The 18,879-nt window shown below is 44.5% G+C and overlaps 1 protein-coding gene across 1 annotated transcript in view; it reads left to right on the forward strand.

The window, feature by feature from the left end:
• Positions 1–18,879, forward strand: part of USH2A (usherin) — a 1,018,338-nt gene that overhangs the window by 49,894 nt on the left and 949,565 nt on the right. The window contains exons 3-4 of the mRNA XM_040347840.1: positions 2,759–2,894; positions 16,806–16,869. Of these exons, the coding sequence (XP_040203774.1) occupies positions 2,759–2,894; positions 16,806–16,869 (200 nt within the window). The remainder of the gene's footprint in view (positions 1–2,758; positions 2,895–16,805; positions 16,870–18,879) is intronic.

The following is an 18,879-nucleotide window of genomic DNA, read 5'->3' on the forward strand; positions in this document are numbered from 1 at the left end:
CAGCTGCAAGGCTTTTTGGGGATGTTTCTACTAGCTTTGCACATCTAGAGAATGAAAACTTTGAAAAATAACTCAAGCTTTGTCAGATTGGATGGAGAGCATCTGTAAACAGCAATTTTTAAGTCTTGCCACAGATTCGCAATTGGATTTAGGTCTGGACTTTGACTGGGCCATTTTAACACATGCATATGCTTTGATCTAAACCATTCCATTGTAGCTCTGGCTGTATGTTTAGGTTCGTGCTGGAAGGTGAAACTCTGCCCCAGTCTCAAGTCTTTTGCAGACTCTGAAGCCCTGTACACACGATCAGTCCAAACTGATGAAAACGGACTGAAGGTCCATTTCATCGGTTAACCGATGAAGCTGACTGATGGTCTGATGTGCCTACACACCATCAGTTCAAAAACCGATCGAGTGCAACGCTGTGACGTAAAACACAACGGCGTGCAGAGAAAAATGAAGTTCAATGCTTCCAAGCATGTGTCAACTTGATTCTGAGCATGCGCGGGTTTGGAACCGATCGGTTAGGCTTCCATCGGTCAAATTTTAAAGCAAGTTCTATTTTATTTGACCGACGGATAACTGACCGATGGCGCCCACACACGGTCGGTTTGGACCAATGAAACGGACCTTCAGTCCGTTTCCATCAGTTTGGACTGATCGTGTGTACAAGGCCTAACAGGTTTTCTTCTAAGATTGCCCTGTATTTGGCTCCATCCATCTTCCCATCAACTCTGACCAGCTTTCCTGTCCCAACTGAAGCCCCACACCATGATGCTGCCACCACCATGTTGGTGTGTTTGGGGTGATGTGCAGTGTTAGTTTTCCGCCACACATAGCGTTTGGCTTTTAGGCCAGAAAGTTCAATTTTGGTCTCATCTGACCAGAGCACCTTCTTCCACATGTTTGCTGTGTCCCCCACATGGCTTCTCACAAACTGCAAATGGGACTTCTTATGGCTTGCTTTCAGCAATGGCTTTCTTCTTGCCACTCTTCCATAAAGGCCAGATTTGTGGAGTGCATGACTAGTAGTTGTCCTGTGGACAGATTCTCCCACCTGAGCTGTGGATATCTGCAGCTCCTCCAGAATTACTATGGGCGTCTTGACTGTTTCTCTAATTAAAGCGGTTGTATACCCTCTTGTCATACTTGCACCTACAGGTAAGCCTACATTTAGGCCCCGTACACATGGTCGGTTTGGTCCGATGAGAATGAACCGAAGTTCATTTTCATCGGACCAAACCGACCGTGTGTATAGGCTATCGGTCTGTTTTCCTTCGGTCCAAAATTTTAAAACATGCTTCAAAACCGAACCGATGGACTACTGCCCCATCGGACCAAACCGATGGTTAGTACAGAAAAGCATCGGTTCAAAACCCGCGCATGCTCAGAATCAAGTCGACGCATGCTTGGAAGCATTGAACTTCATTTTATTCAGCACGTTGTGTGTTTGACGTCACAGCGTTCTGACCCGATCGGATTTTGGACTGACGGCGTGTACACATATCCGGCCGTACGGCCACTTTAGAGGTGAACCGATTAAAACGGTCCGTCGGACCATTCTCATCGTTTTTTTCCGACCTGTAGGTGCTTGCAATATTTCCTTAACCTACATGGAGATATATACAGAAAAGCGGACACCAATGTCTATGTACACAACGGCGCAGGCGCACTGAGCGTGGCGGCTCTTGAATGGGAGCCTGCCGGAAAGTGCCGGAAATGTGCGCATGCGCAGGGATCGTGACGTTACGCGTGCATGCGCGGGAGTGACGTCATCGGCACTCCGGCCAGTCACAGCGCCGGAGAGGCGATACCCGAAGTCACTCCGGGTATCATGGCGGCGACAGAGGACGTGCCCGAGGACCGATGCGGGGGCTTCGATCTAAGGTAAGTAATTGATAATGAGCTAGTATGCTTGTCATACTAGCTCATAATGCCTTTGCCTTGCAGGTTTTAAAAAAAAAACATTTTTGGGGTATACAACCGCTTTAATACTCTCCTTACCCATCCTGTTAGTTTAGCTGGATGGCCATGTCTTAGTAGGTTTGCAGTTGTGCCATCCATTTTCCATTTTCGGATGATGGATTAAACAGTGCTCCGTAAGATGTTTAAAGCTTGGGATATCTTTTTATAACTTAACCCTACTTTAAACTTCTCCACAACTTTATCCCTGACCTGTCTGGTGTATTCCTTGGCCTTCATGATGCTGTTTGTTCACTAAGGTTCTTTACCAAACCTCTGAGGGCTTCACAGAACAGCTGTATTTATAATAAGATTAAATTGCACACAAGTGGACTCTATGTACTAATTAGGTGACTTCTGAAGGCAATTGGTTCCACTAGATTTTAGTTAGAGGTAACAAAGTAACATTTGGCACAATTATGTGCCACTTTGTGTTGGTCTATCACATAAAATCCCAATAAAATGTATTTGCGTTTTTGGTTGTAGCGTGAAAAACTTTTTATACTTTTTTTAAGGCACTGTATTTACAAAAAAAAAAAACTGATGTGTGCAAGCTCCTGATTGGATGATTTAAATAAAAAACAACTTAATCTCATTTAATACGTTTTGTGAACATTTCTTTTACCAAGTGACCATTCTGAACTCTGGTAAAAAATCATCCTGGTTGTGTCTTTTATATCTGCCTGGCATTCCTAAACAACAACTTTTTAGTATAAAGAGTACGGTCTAAACGATATTCTTAATCTGCATGCCTAAATCTCTCTTTTGTTGTAATATGTAAACATTATTTTGGTAGGTGCATTACACCAGAATAAGTTTCTTCATTGATGGACCACAAGAAGATTTAACAGCATTTGATTCAAGAATACTGACTGATCCAGTTTATGACAATGCTGCGGAGAGTTATATACGGCTTGGGCAAAATGTGAAGGGTATGATTCGGCTTCTTTTTATTCCATCCTTCTTCCCCAGTAGAAATACTATTTGTTTGAATAAAATAAAGTTGCATTTGAATTTATTAAATGGAATTAATTAAAAATGTTAAAGCTTTTTTCTATAGCGTTTCCATATTTTCCATTGTTATAAAGAACCTAAAATGTGTTTTTTCATCTTTGCTGGCATTGAAATGGGGTTTCATCCAGGGGTCAAGTCCTGGGGAAAAAAGTGTGGGAACTCCCACCCAAGATCCACTCCCCCACCAAAAAAAAAAGATACGCTCATATGCATAATTACATGTTTTTTCTAAATCCCGCGATAACTCGCGGCAGACCTCCGCAATGTCTGCTGGGAACAATGACAAATGCTCCCAGGAGACATTGCGGCATTGAGGAAGTGACGGAATACCCGCACACTACCTGATGAATCCATATACAGGAAGCGGGCAGTAACATAAAGGATTACTAAGGTTCGCCTGCCCCTGACAGTGACTCGAGCTGGGCATCGCCGCTTAGTGAAGGATTGGCTCAGGCGGCTCAGCTGCTCTCGGCTGCTCTAGTCCTGCAAAGGGAACTGAGTTCCTGCTGTGAAAAAAGTGCAGGAACTCCGTTCCCACGCGTTCCCGCAGGACTTGAGCCCTGGTTTCATCCCATTCCCGCTTGCTGTATGCACCTTCATTGGACAATATTCTCTTACTGCCAGTCATAGACTGAGCACAGCTTTTCAGTTACGCCTAGTGCCTCCGACCTTACTTAGTGTGTCTCTATATGCAGTAGAGACTCCAGTATAGTGTGTCAGACACAGCATTTCTGTATTGTACACATATAGGCCCAGATTCACGTAGAGCGGCTCGTCTTTATGCCGGCGTAGCGCATCTCATAAGCGCTACGCCGGCATAACACAGAGAGGCAAGAACAGTATTCACCAAGCACTCGCTCCCTACGTTGCGCTGGCGTAACGTAAATTTGACGGCGTAAGCCTGCCTAATTCAAAGTAGGTGGAAGGTGGGCGTGATACATGTAAATGAAGCGTGACCCCATGCAAATGAATGGCCGAACGAATGGCGCATGCGCCATCCCGTGGACGCTCCCAGTGCACATGCTCAGAATCACGTCGGAACGAACGCCTAAGATACGTCGAATCACTGAACGTAACCTAGGCCCAGCCCTATTCACGTAGTCCTACGTAAACAACGTAAAATACGACAGCTGTTCCGTCGTCCATACCTTTGCATGTGAACCAGTTGGTTCTGGGTAGAATCTAACCTGGGACCTCTCCATTTTCAGGTCCGGCTCTTTGTCTCTGAGCCACTGCTCAGTTCTATTCTGTGTGCTGTCTGTTGGAGCCTGGTTCTGAATCTGTACTTCTGCGGACCAATCAGTGGCCAGTGCGGCCTATTTAAGCCAGCCCCTTCCCCTTTGCTAATTGCTGGTTCGTTGTCAGCTTTACCCTGTGAGAGAACCTTGAAACCTGAATACCCTGACCTGTTTGACCCGGATTGGACCTTGACTATTCTCTGCCATCTCCTACACTTGACCCCTGCCTGCTTATCGGATTTGCTGTTGTCTCCTGCCCCTTGACCTTGGCTTGCTCTCGTGGACTTCCTCTGATCTCTCCAACTCCTGACCCACGGCCTGTGACCCGGATTTGCCTTGTTTCCTGTTGGTCCCTTCTGGACTTACCTGCCTGTTCCTGCCTGATCAACGACTGTCTCCAGTCCTCTGCACCTGCCCTGTTTTCGTCAGCTGCACCAAGTCTGCCTACCAGTTCCCGGCACCGGTGCCTCCTTGTGCCGTCCCTCCTCTGTTCTAACTCCAGGGAGTGGTCTGCACAGGGTCGCAAAGGTGAGCCACCCTCAGCATCTCGGCCTCGGTGAGTACTTACCTTAATGGTCCTGACAGCATGGGATGCGCCTCCTTTAGGTGGAATAACTTTAAGCCGGACGTACGCCTTACGTAAACTGCGTATATTTCTGCTACGGGCGCAAGTACGTTTGTGACTCGGCGTATCTCAGTCATTTGCATATTCGACGCGTAAATCAATGGGAGCACCCCTTGCGGACAGCGTAAATATGCACCCAAGATACGACGGCGTAGGAAACTTACGTCGGTCGGATGAAGCCTAACTTCAGGCGTATCTAGTTCTATGGGCACGGCGCAGAGATACGACGGCGCACATTTACACTTATGCTGCGTATCTGTAGATACGTCGGCGTAAGTGTTTCAAGAATCCGGGCCATAGTGTTTTCCCATATCAATATACTTAGAACTAAGGCCAACAACATTTGTGGCTTGACTGAAAAGCTAAGATGAACTACGGGTAGTGGATACCTCTATCTTTGGGTCAGAAACAGAAGTAAGGGCCTGAAACCTGGCCCTTCATCATCCATTTTTTTTTAACTTGAGTCCCTCCTAACATTGTAGTTGGTAAAATATTGTTTCCAGTATGTCCACCTAGGACATGGAAGAGTGCAATGGTGTTGCAACACTCTTGCATTCAAAAATGTTACTCTTATGGAGCATGTAACAGAGGAAGTGAAACAAAATGGTGTTGCCGAGATCTTTATGGGTGTGGTAGGAGCAAAGTTAGGAATCTCAATGTGGATTTAGCAGAGCATTTACTTTATACTGAAGTGACTATGAATAAACCCAAATCCACTGAATTCTGCTCTTCAACCAATTAGACATGTGCACACTGAAATATTTTGTTTCGGAATTTTGTTTTTGTCCGAATTTTTTTTTATTTAGTTACTCCCGAAATGTGTTTTTATTTATTTTATTTAGTTAAAAAATGCACTCGTCTCAAAATCTGAATTAATTAAGGTCAAATGTGTCATTGAAGGCTTATGGGCCCAGATTCACGTAGAATCGCGGTGGCGTAACGTATCGTTACACCGCCGCAAGTTTTCATCGCAAGTGCCTGATTCTCAAAGCACTTGCATGAAAACATACGCTGGCGGCCTCCGGCGTAAGCACGCGTAATTCATAGGGGCGTGTGCCATTTAAATTAGGCGCGCTCCCGCACCGGACCTACTGCGCATGCTCCGTTTTGAAATTCCCGCCGTGCTTTGCGCAAAGTGACGTCATTTTTTCGAACGGCGACGTGCGTAGCGTACTTTCGTATTCCCGGACGTCTTACGCAAGATCAAAACATTTTCAAATTTCGACGCGGGAACGACGGCCATACTTTATACAGCGTATACGTGTGCTGTGTAAAGTTAGGGTAGCAAAAACGATGACTAACTTTGCGATGGGAAACTAGACTAGCAGCGACGTATCGAACGCGAAAAACCGTTGTGGATCGCCGTAACTACTAATTTGCATACCCGACGCTGGTTTACGACGCAAACTCCCCCCAGCGGCGGCCGAGGTATTGCATCCTAAGATCCAACAGTGTAATTCAATTACACCTGTCGGATCTAAGGGCTATCTATGCGTAACTGATTCTATGAATCAGTCGCATAGATACTCTGAGAGATACGACGGAGTATCTGAGATACTCCGTCGTATCTCTGCTGTGAATCTGGGCCATGGTGTCTGTCGAATGTTCTAAGAAGATTCCACGGAGCAGCTAAACTGTACGACGCCGCAATCGTACATTTCCGGTCGAATGTTCCGCCTACAAGCTATAGAAGAATTCTAATGTTGTATGATTATATTTATAAATTATTATTACTAGTGAACCAACATTCGAATTCTTCTATAGCCTATGGGCCGAGCATTTGACCGGAAATGTACGATTGCGGCATCGTACAGTTTAGCTGCTTGTCGAATCTTCTTAGAACTTTCAACAGACCCCATAAGCCTTCAATGACAGATTCAACATTTGTATGTTTTTTTTGTTTAATATATTTTTTTTATTGATAGAAATGGACAATACAATAAAAGTAAGTCAACTCTCCAAATAGGCATCAATACAGAGTAGTAAATTGGAAAGTATACCAAATGATGCATCATAGAGAACACAAGCATTTCAATTTGTCTATAAATGAAGAAAAAGAAAAAAGAAAAGAGGATAGGAAAAAGATGGAGAAAAAGAGATTAGAGGGATGTAGGATGGGTAAGCAGGGAAGGGTAGGGAAGGGCGGGGAGGGAGAGCTGGGTCACATGGCAATCGTATCAAGCATATCACTAATCGGACTTATTTAGTAAGATATCAAGAGTAATGGGAAACCATGTCAGGGAGTGGGATAAAGGGTCACAATTTGGTGAAAGACCGCCTCATGTGGCTTCAGACCCGTAAGGGGGCGAAGAAATAATATCTAAATAGCACTGTGTAGAGATGAATGAAGACCAGGACGCCCAGATTCGGGAGTGTTGTTCACTGGTGTCTCTTGCAATGTGAGTGAGTTCTTCCATGAGGCTAACCTCAGAAATCTTTTGTAACCATGTTTTAATGGAAGGAGTTTCAGGTTGACCCCAGAGACGAGGGATAATGGCTTTGGCTGTATTAAGAAGGTGTGGAGTGATTGAACGCTTGTATTTGCCAATGGGCCTAGAGGTGGCGTGGAAGAGAACCGTCCACGGTTCAAGGGGGATTTGTACCTCAGTGATCTGAGATATCAAGTTTAAGACTTCTGTCCAGTAAGGGCGAATGAGGGGACAAGACCACCAAATGTGGGCATGGGTGGCAATTTGACCGCAATTCCTCCAACAGAGTGGGGAATTACTAGGGAACATACGGTGAAGCTTGGCAGGAGTGAGGTGCCATCTAGTTAGGAGCTTGAAGTTAGATTCAGTCATGGAAGAAGCCAGGGAAGAGACATGTGTAAGCTTGAGTATCTTATCCTTTTTTTTATCAGTAATAGTAATCTCCAAATCCTTCTCCCATCGGGATATATATTCTGGATGCAAAGGGCATTGTAAGTCCAGGAGGGCTTTGTAGAATTGGGAGATAGAACGTGTAGGAGGATCCCTAGGCAGAAGAATCTGTTCTATGCGGTTGAGATCTGAGATACCTCTTAAGGGACGTGGCAATGTATGGAAAAAACTACTCAATTGCTTGTACCTCCACTTGTCCAAGAATGAGGGTGAATTGTGACCCAGAATCTCAGACAAGGGTTTAAGACAATTGGAGGAGGCAACATGGTACAATAAGAGAGGGCCATCAGGTGACCATTTCTGAAAGCCCGAATCAAGGAGACCCGGGGCGAAGTATCTGTGAGACATCAAGGGAGTTAATGGGGAGTTATAAGACCACTTAAATTTCTTATGTAGATCATCCCAGATTTGTAGGGAAGATAAGGTGAGAGGTGAGGTAATAGGGGATAAATTTCTAAAAAAACGTGGGATCCAAGGGGTCACAGAGAGATCAGAGCCACATAAAGAATGTTCCAATTGAACCCATAATTTGGAGGTGGCAGCATATTTCCAATCCGCTATACGTGCTAATATAACTGCTTGATAGTAAGCTTTAAAATTAGGTAAAGCCAGTCCCCCTGAACATTTGGCTCTGTAAAGAGTCTCCCTAGAAACCCTGGGACGCCCATCCCTCCATATAAAGCGAGAGACCATGGTTTGTAAAAGGGTAAAAAAACCTATTGGGATCTTCAAGGGAATCATTTGTAACAAGAAAAGAATACGGGGGAGTATGTTCATCTTTATTATATTGACCTTACCTAGCCAAGAGTGAGAGAGGGAAGACCACTTCCGGAGATCATCCTTAATGGCATTTAGAAGAGGGATATAGTTATGTCTAAAGAGAGAATGGAGGTGGGGAGTCAAATAAATGCCAAGATATTTCATGCGCGATGGAACCCAGCGAAAGGGAAATAGGGGTCTCAGCTGATCAGCCATTCGTTGGGGAACTGTTATATTTAAAATTTCGGATTTTGAAAGATTAATCTTAAAGTTGGAGAGACCTTGGAATGAGGAGAATTCAGACATCAGATTCGGCAGTGAAATACGTGGATGTTGGATAAAGAATAAAACGTCATCCGCATAGGCTGCGTATTTATGTATTCTAGCGCCGACCTGGATACCATGAATTCCCCTGTTATTCCTAACAGAAGCCAAAAAGGGTTCAAGGGAAATAGCAAACAACAAGGGGGATAAAGGGCAACCCTGTCTGGTTCCGTTATGTAGCGTAAATGGATCACTTAAGGAACCATTGATACGTACTTGTGCGGTAGGGTTGGAGTAAAGGGAGAAGATACGAGAGAGCATCTTAGGACCAAGGCCAAAATGACAGAGAGTAGTTTTAAGGTATTCCCAGTCCACCCTATCAAATGCTTTTTCAGCATCGGTGGAGAGGAGAAGGGTGGGCTGGGAACACTTCCGCACATAATGGATCAGTGACAAAGTACGGAGAGAATTGTCTCTCGCCTCTCTATTTGGAATGAAACCGGTTTGATCAGCCGAGACCCACTTAGGTAGAAGGGGAAGCAATCTATTCGCTATTACCTTGGCAAAGAGTTTGGTGTCAACATTTAAAAGGGAGATGGGTCTATAACTGCTACATAGGGTAGGGTCCTTATCAGGTTTAGGGATAACCGTGATGTGGGCGGATAATGATTCAGGTCGAAGGGGGGAATCACGGGAAACAGAATTTGCGTAGGTTACAAGGTGGGGGAATAAGACATCTCTAAAGGTTTTGTAATATAGGAGGGTGAAGCCATCAGGGCCAGGGGCTTTACCGGAAGAGGAGGACTTGAGTGCTAAATTAAATTCTTCCACGGAGAAATCCGCTTCGAGAGCGCTAAGGGCGGACTTTGAAAGCTTAGGGAGATTGGCTTGTCTAAGAAAGGCGAGGATTCGTTTACGTTTTTCGGCAAGAGATAAAGAGGCCAAACCACCTTCCACGTTATATAAGTCAGCATAAAATTCCTTAAAGGCTCGTGATATTTGGGGGGTGGTGTGTACTAAATCTCCTGATGGCAGTTTCACTTTGGGTATAAATGATAACGTTTTCCTGGCTGTAAGTGACCTAGCCAATAATTTCCCCGGTTTGTTACCCCATTCATATACTTTCTGGGAAATGTAGTGAAATTTTCGTCTAGTTTCAAGGGCAAGGAGAGTTTTGAGTTCTTCTCTTTTAAGGGTAAGGGCTTTTAGGTGTGAAACGTGGAGAGAAAGTTTATGTTGTTTATCCAACTCAGCAATCTGATGCAAGACCTGTTTGAGCTGCTGACCATGTTCTCTTTTTTTCCTTGCACCCAATAAGATTTCCCCTTATTAGCGCCTTATGCGCCTCCCACAAAAGAGATGGAGAGGTACCTGAGACAGAGTTTTCCTCAAAATATTGGGAAAGTGTTTTGGTTAAGGCGGATATCTCTATCGAATTCGTGATGAGGGAGTCGTTGAGTTTCCAGTTATTAGGGCGGTGAGGTAAATCTGGTATAGTCAGGCATATGGAAACAGGAGCATGATCAGAGAGAGAGGCAGTGCCTATACAGGCTGAGCGGAGGAAGGGAAGGTGGAAATGATCTAAGAAGATATTATCTATTCTAGAATAAGAGTTATGGGGTGCAGAAAAATGGGAATAATCTCTATCCGTAGGATGCATGAGACGCCAAGCATCTATAAGTTGGAGATCAAAGAGTTTTTTCTTTACTTGCGCTAGCCGCTTGAATGGAATACCTGACCGACCCAAGGAAGTATCCATCGTAGGATCTAGAGGCATATTTATGTCTCCTGCGAGAACGATCAAGCCTTCGGCGAATTGTGAGAGCTTTGTGAGAGTTTGTGTAAAAAAAAGGGTTTGATTATGATTAGGGCAATAAATATTGGCCAGAGTACATCTAGTGTTACCTATGAATCCCTTGACAAAAAGATAACGACCGTGGTCGTCCGTAAGCATGTCTGTAAAACGAAATGATGCATTCCTACTGAAACCAATGGCCACTCCTTTGGCTTTGTTAGTGTCAGATAGGCTATAGTACCAATGCGGGAAGTGTGGTGAATAGAGTTTCACAGATGTAGCGTGGGTCAAATAAGTTTCCTGAAGGAAAGCGATAGAGCAGGCCGAACTTCGTAATTCTCGGAGAACTTGATGTCTCTTGGCGGCCACACTTAGGCCTCGTACATTATAAGAGGAGATTTTTAAAGTAGCCATGGTTCCAGGAAGAAGCAAGTGAACATGTCATACAGCCATGCGGCCCAGCAAAAAAGAGAGGGGAGAGGAGAGGGAAGGGAGAGAGAGGGCAAAAAGAAAGGAGATAAGAGGGGGAATGAAAAAGAAAAGAGGAAAAGTACAAAAGTATCAGGACAACATTTTGTAGAACGATTGGGAGTAAGGTAACAATCACGCAGAAATCTGCGGTGGTCCCAGTGGGGATGAAGGGATCGGGCGGTCAGAAAGAATTTGAAGATAAAAAACATCAGGAGAATGATAAAGACCACCATTTCCCAGCAACCCCAGGAGGAGAAGGGGGAAAAACAATGTCCCCGGCAAGTGTATCAACGTGGAGCCAGAGGCCCCGTCAGCTGCCGACCTGTAAATAAAGGTAATTATAACTGAAAGAAATTAGCAACGCATAAAACATAAACTTAGCATTCTCCAAACACTAGGTTAGCCTATCAGGTGATGTGATGTACATTCAGCAATGCTCAAAATAGGAAGCAACACGGTTTAAACAAGTCCCAATTTCAAAAATGAACCATCAAGTGTTCAAAGCGGCAAAGGAACTGCAAAAAAAACAATGAAAAAAATAACAAACTTAAAAACACATCTTTGCCACCGTAAGGAGAATTGCTAATAGTAAAAATGACTGGGTGCCCAGGAGTACCTCACCCATTCTTCTTGGACGAGCTCGGAGTAGAAACCTTCCGTAGCTTAGCAGGGGTCTTCTGCCATTGGGAGGAGCGAAGAGCAGAAAAAGTGGGAATGGGGTTCTGCCAGCCTGGGAGCTCCATGTGTGGCAAATGGAGATCTTGTAGGAAGGTAGGAAGTTCCTCAGGAAAGCGCAGCGTGGTCGATCGACCATTCTTGGTCGCAATTAAGCTTGCTGGGAATCCCCATCTATAGGTAGTTCCATCACTTCTCAGTCTCTCCAAAAGTGGTTTTTGGGCCCTGCGGCGATCTAGAGTTTCTTTAGATATGTCCGGAAAAATTTGAAGAATAGCTCCATCAAAGTCAATATTAGGGGTGTTCCGCAATTTGATCATGATAGCGTTCTTTTCTTCGAAGTAGTGGAGACGGCAAATCACATCTCTGGGCAGATCAGAAGAGAGGTTACGGGGTCGAAGAGCACGGTGGACTCTGTCAAACCGCAGGGGATCCGTAGGTGGTCTGCCTAAAATGGTGTTGAGGATGCCACGGAGCGAGGGTTCCAGATCATTATCTCCAGTTGCTTCCGGTAGGCCACGGATACGCAAGTTATTTCTGCGGTTACGGTTCTCGAGGTCCTCAAGTTTATATAGTGAGGCCCTTTGAGCATATGACAATTGGGTAACAGTGTCCTGTAGCTCTTTAATAGCCACTTCATGCAAGTCTTGACGCTGTTCTGTTTCCTCAACCCTGTCGAGGAGGTGAGCCATGTCCGCTCGGAGCGCAGAAATGTCTTTTTTGATCGACTTCTCCATGTCATGGAACATACCCGCCATTTCTTTTCTGAATTCAAGCAGAAAGGAGGACATTTCAGAACCAGTAGGAGAACCAGGATCATCCATTATCTCCGATCCACAGGATGAGGCCGGTGAACTTTCGCGGATAGAGGCAGTGTGAGAAGCTGGCGAGATGAGAGACCTCGATGCCCTGGTCTTAGCACTCATAGAGCCAGGACCCGCCCTCTCAGCCGCAAGAAAGCGTTTGATGGAGCCAACAGGAGTCTGATGTACAGTTGAAGATTTAGCGGACCGTTTGTTTATCGATGAACGGGAGGCAGAGCCTTTTGCTGGCATTGCTATTTGAAATCAGGTCGGCAGCTAGGCAGGGTCCGGCTTAAGCATTACCTCTTAGTGCCATATGAAAAATAAAATAACTAACTACGCAGTCCGCAGTCATACTTCAGAGAGAGTCAAGGATGGCGGGGGTTAAGTCACTTGCAGGGGATAACAGCGTTAGAGACGAGAAAATTTCCATAAGCAAGAGGGTAAGGCACACCAAGATGACCACCATGCATTCGCTAAGCCTGTACAATTACCACTGGTTAACGTTTGTATTTAGAAATGGTAATTTGAAATGGCAGCTTATGTCTCCTGAGAAGGGGTATGCAGCAAGGGGTAGCTGATTCTGTGGAGGAGAGGGCCTGCAGTATATATAATACCTTCAGTAATAAGCAAGATGGCCGCCGATGGGAGGCTAGGCCAGAGTCAGGGACTAACCTGGACAGAGGTGCAGGGTCTAGGAGGCACAGCAAAGGTGTCCAGAGGTACTGGAGGTGGTAACCAGAGGTCCCAGTAGCAGGGAGGCCGAGGAAAAGCTCCGGATCCGTCGTCGGATGAAGTAAGATGGCCGCCGCTTCCAGGACTAGGCCGAAGCCGCGGCCTTTCCCAGCTCAGGTGCCCGGACGGGGAGAATAGCGGCGCTCGCGGACAGCGAGCAATAGGTTAGAGGGCTCCGGGGACCAAGGGAGAGATGCGGAGATGGTACTGAGGTGCCGATGCGCCCGCTGGTGAGCCCCGATCGTATCGCAGCCACGATACTCGAGCCCGATGCCTGTGGATGCTTCGCAGGCCCCAAGATGGCGGCGGCTCGTCCGTGGGCTGATCCGGCAGCAGGACGAATTTTTAGGCAGGCAGCCGTCCAGGGGTCACCATACAGGTATGTACCTGTCCAGGAGAGGTTCAGGAGCCAGGGAAATTATTTTTTAAAAGGCTGGAGCAGCCTCCCGTCACGGATGGCAGGAGATTAGGCCTAACATTTGTATGTTTTTCGCTGCTTCGTCAAATCTTCATTGTTCATGTCGAATGGTCTACCCCAACACTATATTTCCTCTCTATGTAGAATAATCTTGGACTAATAGAGTTAAGGTTAGGCACATTCCACCATAGGTCAGGTTCATATTGAATCTCCTATCTATATCCAACTGTTGTAGCAACGAAAATGAAAATATTTTTTTTATGTCGATCTTTTGGATTTCGGATTCTAAGCGTTCGTTTTTGTTTGTTAAAATGATAATGAAAATACCCGAAATTCAGAATGCACATGTCTACAACCAATTAGTACATTTTAAAGCTGCAGCCAAGGCACTGGACATGCACCTTTGTGTACATAGCTTTATAACACATAATTGTTAAACAATACAAGGGAATTCAGGAAAAAAAAGAAAAAGTACCTGGCATTGCATGACTAGCATATTAAACCTCTACAATACCCTGAAGCCTCGTACACACGGCCGAGGAACTCGACGTGCCAAACACATCGAGTTCCTCGGCCAGTTCAGCACTGAAGCCGCCGAGGAGCTCGGCGGGACGAGAGCTCCGATAGAACAACGAGGAAATAGAGAACATGTTCTCTATTTCCTCGTCGAGCTCCTCGTCGGCTTCCTCGGCTGAAAGTGTACACACGACCAGTTTCCTCGGCAGAATTCAGCCAGAAACTCGGTCGGAAGCTGAATTCTGCCGAGGAAACTGGTCGTGTGTACGAGGCCTCAGACTGCCCTCAAAAAATCCACTCGCCTGCTCGCATTTTGCGAGTGGATTTTGAGGTCTGGCGAGGAAGGGCTGCCTGGGAGCCGGAGGGGGGGCGAGCACCGCCAGCAGAGTATTAATTTCCTTGACATTTTACAAAAATTGTGTGAGATGCATTTTGCAATTTTTTTGCCATTTTTTATAAATGTGTTGGAGCCATGGGGTAAGGTGTTTTTTTAAGGATGTATTGTGCTTATAATGACCTTACAATTGCTTTAATGCAGCCATTACATCTAAGGACTAATAAGCGGCAATATTTTGCATTTTTATTCTTCGGTTTAGATACACTTTAAGGATTTGCATGAACAAAAGGGACCAGGGGAGAAGAAAACACCCCAAATTAGTATTTGTTGTATTTCTTTAAATCATACATTTTGACATTTTGATTCATCATTAATTTCTCTTCCACAGTACTGCACTATATGAACATTATTGTTAATTTTGCCCTTTTTCTATGCATTTCTGATGACAAGGCAGAGATGAATAGATATGAATAGAGATGATTACAGTAGATACCCCAGTACTCCTGAATTAGTCTTCTTGGCACTATTAGAAGATCTTTGGAAATTAACTGAATAGTGGACATGTATGTTGGCCAAAAGGAGCTCCTCTAAGGTCCAATTGCTTGATGGCAAGAAATTGGATTTCCCTATACATGTACCTTTACAGTTTGACTTTTTATCTTTACAGTGTGTCTTAAGGAACCAATGTAACTATCATTTCACTAATTAAAGGTGGCACTTGGCCTGGCTCATTGCCTCAGCCTAATGAGGCAGCTTCACACCACCTAGCTAATCAGAATGATGATAGAAGGATGATACTTAATGTTTTTCAGGGGATATATGAATCTTACTATACTTTTAAAGACCAAGGCTGCACTTCTCATTTATTACTTTTTCTCAAGGGCCAGTACTGTATACCTAAAAAATAATAAGTGTTCTATTCTCTGAAAGAACTACTAATGAGTGTTTGTTAATTATTTTCACACAAGTGGTACTTAATTAAAGGTAAACTCTAGGAAAATAAACAAACAGATACAATACATAAAAGAGAAGCGATTTCTGCCCATCCAGTTCTGGGATTTTCACAGCTCTTCCACACAGTAGTGTGGAAGTTTTTTTTTTTTTTTTTTTTTTAAATAACAAACATGTTATACTTACCTCCACTGTGCAGTTCGTTTTGCACAGAGTGGCCCCGATCCTCATCTTCTGGGGTCCCTCGACAGCTGTCTCGGTCCTCCCCGCTACAACGAACCCCCTTCATAGGAAGCTCTCTCCCAAGGGGGTTAGCTTGCAGGGGAGCGATCCAGTGATACAGCCGGCGGCCATAGCCACCGATTGTATCACTTGGCCCCCGACCCCCGATGCGCCACGTCATTGGATGTAATTGACAGCAGTGTAAGCCAATGGCTGCGTTTCTATCAATCTATCCAATCTAGCCAATCAACGGGCAGACACCGTGGAGAAGAGGACGCCGAACACGCGCATAGCAGGTGAACGGGCTTAGGTAAGTAAAATGGGGGGGCTGGGGGGGGCCGTCATTGCCAGGATTTTTTTCACCCTAATACAAAAATTACGAACCTTTAACACAGTAAAAAGAGCAGCAGTGTAATTTCTCTGTGGCTCTGCTTTCTCCTTCTAGCACTACAACACAACAGATTGGCTCATTGTGCTTCTGCTTCCTCCCCCAGTATGAGCTCTGCTGTACTGTGCTGTGATTGCAAGATGCTTACTACAGGTCAAATTCATATACTTACACTACTTGCGTAAAAAAAACTTCACTGAAATATTAATAAATTCAGAAATGATCAATTTGTAAAACAACCCTTTAAGTTTAAAATAGAAATGAAAGGCAAAACATTTGTGTATAGGTTAAGAAAAAACACATTATAAATACCCTTTTTCCCTCTTTCAACATTCTCTCTGTTCTCAGCTGCAGCATAAAAGGTGGGGGGAGGAGAATCAGCAGTACACTGATCTTCCCAGTAAATGGTGGTGTGTGTGGGAGGGGGGGGGGGGGGGGGTCAGGACATGTCTGATCATTGAAGGAAAGCAGGCTGAATTCCCAACAACGCTAGAGCATGACCATGGTGAGTTCTCTTGCATAATGTGGTCAGTTTTTAATAGAAAAGCAGAGAGGCTGGCAGGATCACCAGGAATTTCACAAAAAAGGAAGCAATACAAAGAGAACAGGAGCGTTTTTCAATACATGGTACAGCAGGCACATATCAGGAATATAAAATGTTGGGTTTCATACTCTTTAAATATAAAATACAATTAGTAAACATAAGTAGCAAATAATAATTAAGGCTCATTACCTAAATTTTATTGTTACTAGGTATGGAACAATTTATTGGAAGAATCCAAGACTTTCGGCTATATTCTGTGGCTCTTACAAACAGGTAAGATTAGCTGGCTTAAGATACAAAGAGCTATGACCATACGCCAAGTTCATTAGTCCATATTAACCAATTATTGCTCACCTTCCTTTTCACCTGACCAAATTAAGCTGAAGGAAGGGGTGGATGGGGCGGCATTGGATCAAAATGTTGTATTCTGACTTACACTACGTGGTGGAATTTATCAAATAGAGCATAGCAAAGTCAGTTAGGTAGTTCTTATGTATTAAAGGACCTCTGCGTTAAGCTCCTGGTGAGGATCAGTAAAGTATTTAGAAGGGCACCAGATTGAATATGAAAAATTCTAAATGGATTTACATAGTTACATATTTCTTCAAATAAATTGGAAGAGATGAGGCAATGTGTTTTGGGGGTCTAAGCCCAGATAGTCTGAAAATGACTTGCTAAGCTATTGCTAGACTTGTCAGGCTTCACAGATCAACTTTATTTGCAAACATTCTGCAAGTCTGCTGACTTGTCCGCCGGTGTCCCGCGATCGGGTCATCCCACCACAGGGGTCACTGTGGTTGAATTTTCATGCTGTAGACTTGCAGAGCTCCTGCTGTAGACTCACCACTGCAACTTTGCTCTTACTAGAGACTTGCCACGCAAATTTGCTACAAATTAGAAACGTGTCCACTGGAAGTTGTGCTTCAAGTGCTCTGCAAGTGTACAACTTACCAGTGAAAATGTTCAGCAAATTAACCGACTTACAATTCAACACTGCCACAAATTTGTTACAAGTTTTCCTTGCTACCTGGGAGGTTATCACCTCATTACGGCTCAATTTGTTGATGTATATGCTACATTGCTGGTTCAAATTATTCAGAAATATTTATTTTGGATAATTGTGAAGCAGCTTCAAGTACATTAATCTAATTTCTAGTTATTACAATAGCACACTTGGATACAGTCTTGCTGGGTGGAATAGTAAGGAAACAAGAGAAGAATTATCTTTCCTTAAAGTGGTTGTAAACCCCAATTTTTGACTTTTATAATTAGGCTTACCTGTAGGTATAAAGAATATCTCCTAAACCTGTACGGTTTACGAGATATTCCCCCCGCAATGCGCCGCTGATTGCAGCGGCGCATGCGCAGCGGGGATCCTCAGCTAAAGGACCGGTAGAAGCCGGACCTTGCCGAATTGAAGTCTCCCCCGCGCATGCGCGGGAGTGACGTCATCGCTGCTCTAGCCAATCACAGTGCTGGAGCGGCGATACCCGGAAGACACGCCGAGTCAAGATGACATCTCGCTCTGCGTGGACCAGGTAAGTTCCTCTCACCTCGTTCCGAGGTAAGTATTTCATAATGAGCTAATATGTGGTGCATACTAGCTCATTATGGCTTTTGCCTTTCAGGTGAAAAAAATTTAAAAAATCATTGCGGGTTTACAACCGCTTTAAGAACATTTTGCTTTGGGCTCCTTTAAGTGTTGGCCACCCATTTGAAGGCTGAGACCATTGCAATCTCTGTGTAGGGGCAAGATGAACCAATTCACTCTGTGATTCCTTTTGAGCTGAGGTCACAAAACCAGGTGGTTAAGGTTTCAGACATGTTGCCAATACTGGGGGAAGGCTGGAGCAGGAGGGTTATTTTTTATTTTTTTATTTATTGCACTATTGCCCTACCTAGACTGTTAGTACAATCTTAATTAGGCATTTAAATATAGGCCTTAAATAATCCTATTTACATTTTCTTTTCCTGATAATTTTAATCACATTAGAATCAATGATAATTTCAAACACCATACAGAGTTTCTTTGCCCAGATTCAGACTCTTTGCATTTTCATTTAAAAAATGTCTAATTAAAAACCTGGCGGCCACAATGTCTGCCGGGCACCCGCGATTGCCCAGTAATAGAGCAGGACCGTGGATCTGTGTGTGTAAACACATAGATCAACGTCCTGTCAGGTGAGAGGAGACCGATGGTGTGTTCCTTGTACAGAGGAACACCGATCGGTCTCCTCCCCTTGTGAGTCCCCTCCCCCTACAGTTAGAATCACTCCTTAGGTA

This window comes from Rana temporaria, chromosome 4 (assembly GCF_905171775.1).
Source record: "Rana temporaria chromosome 4, aRanTem1.1, whole genome shotgun sequence".
Classification (NCBI taxonomy): Eukaryota; Metazoa; Chordata; class Amphibia; order Anura; family Ranidae; genus Rana; species Rana temporaria.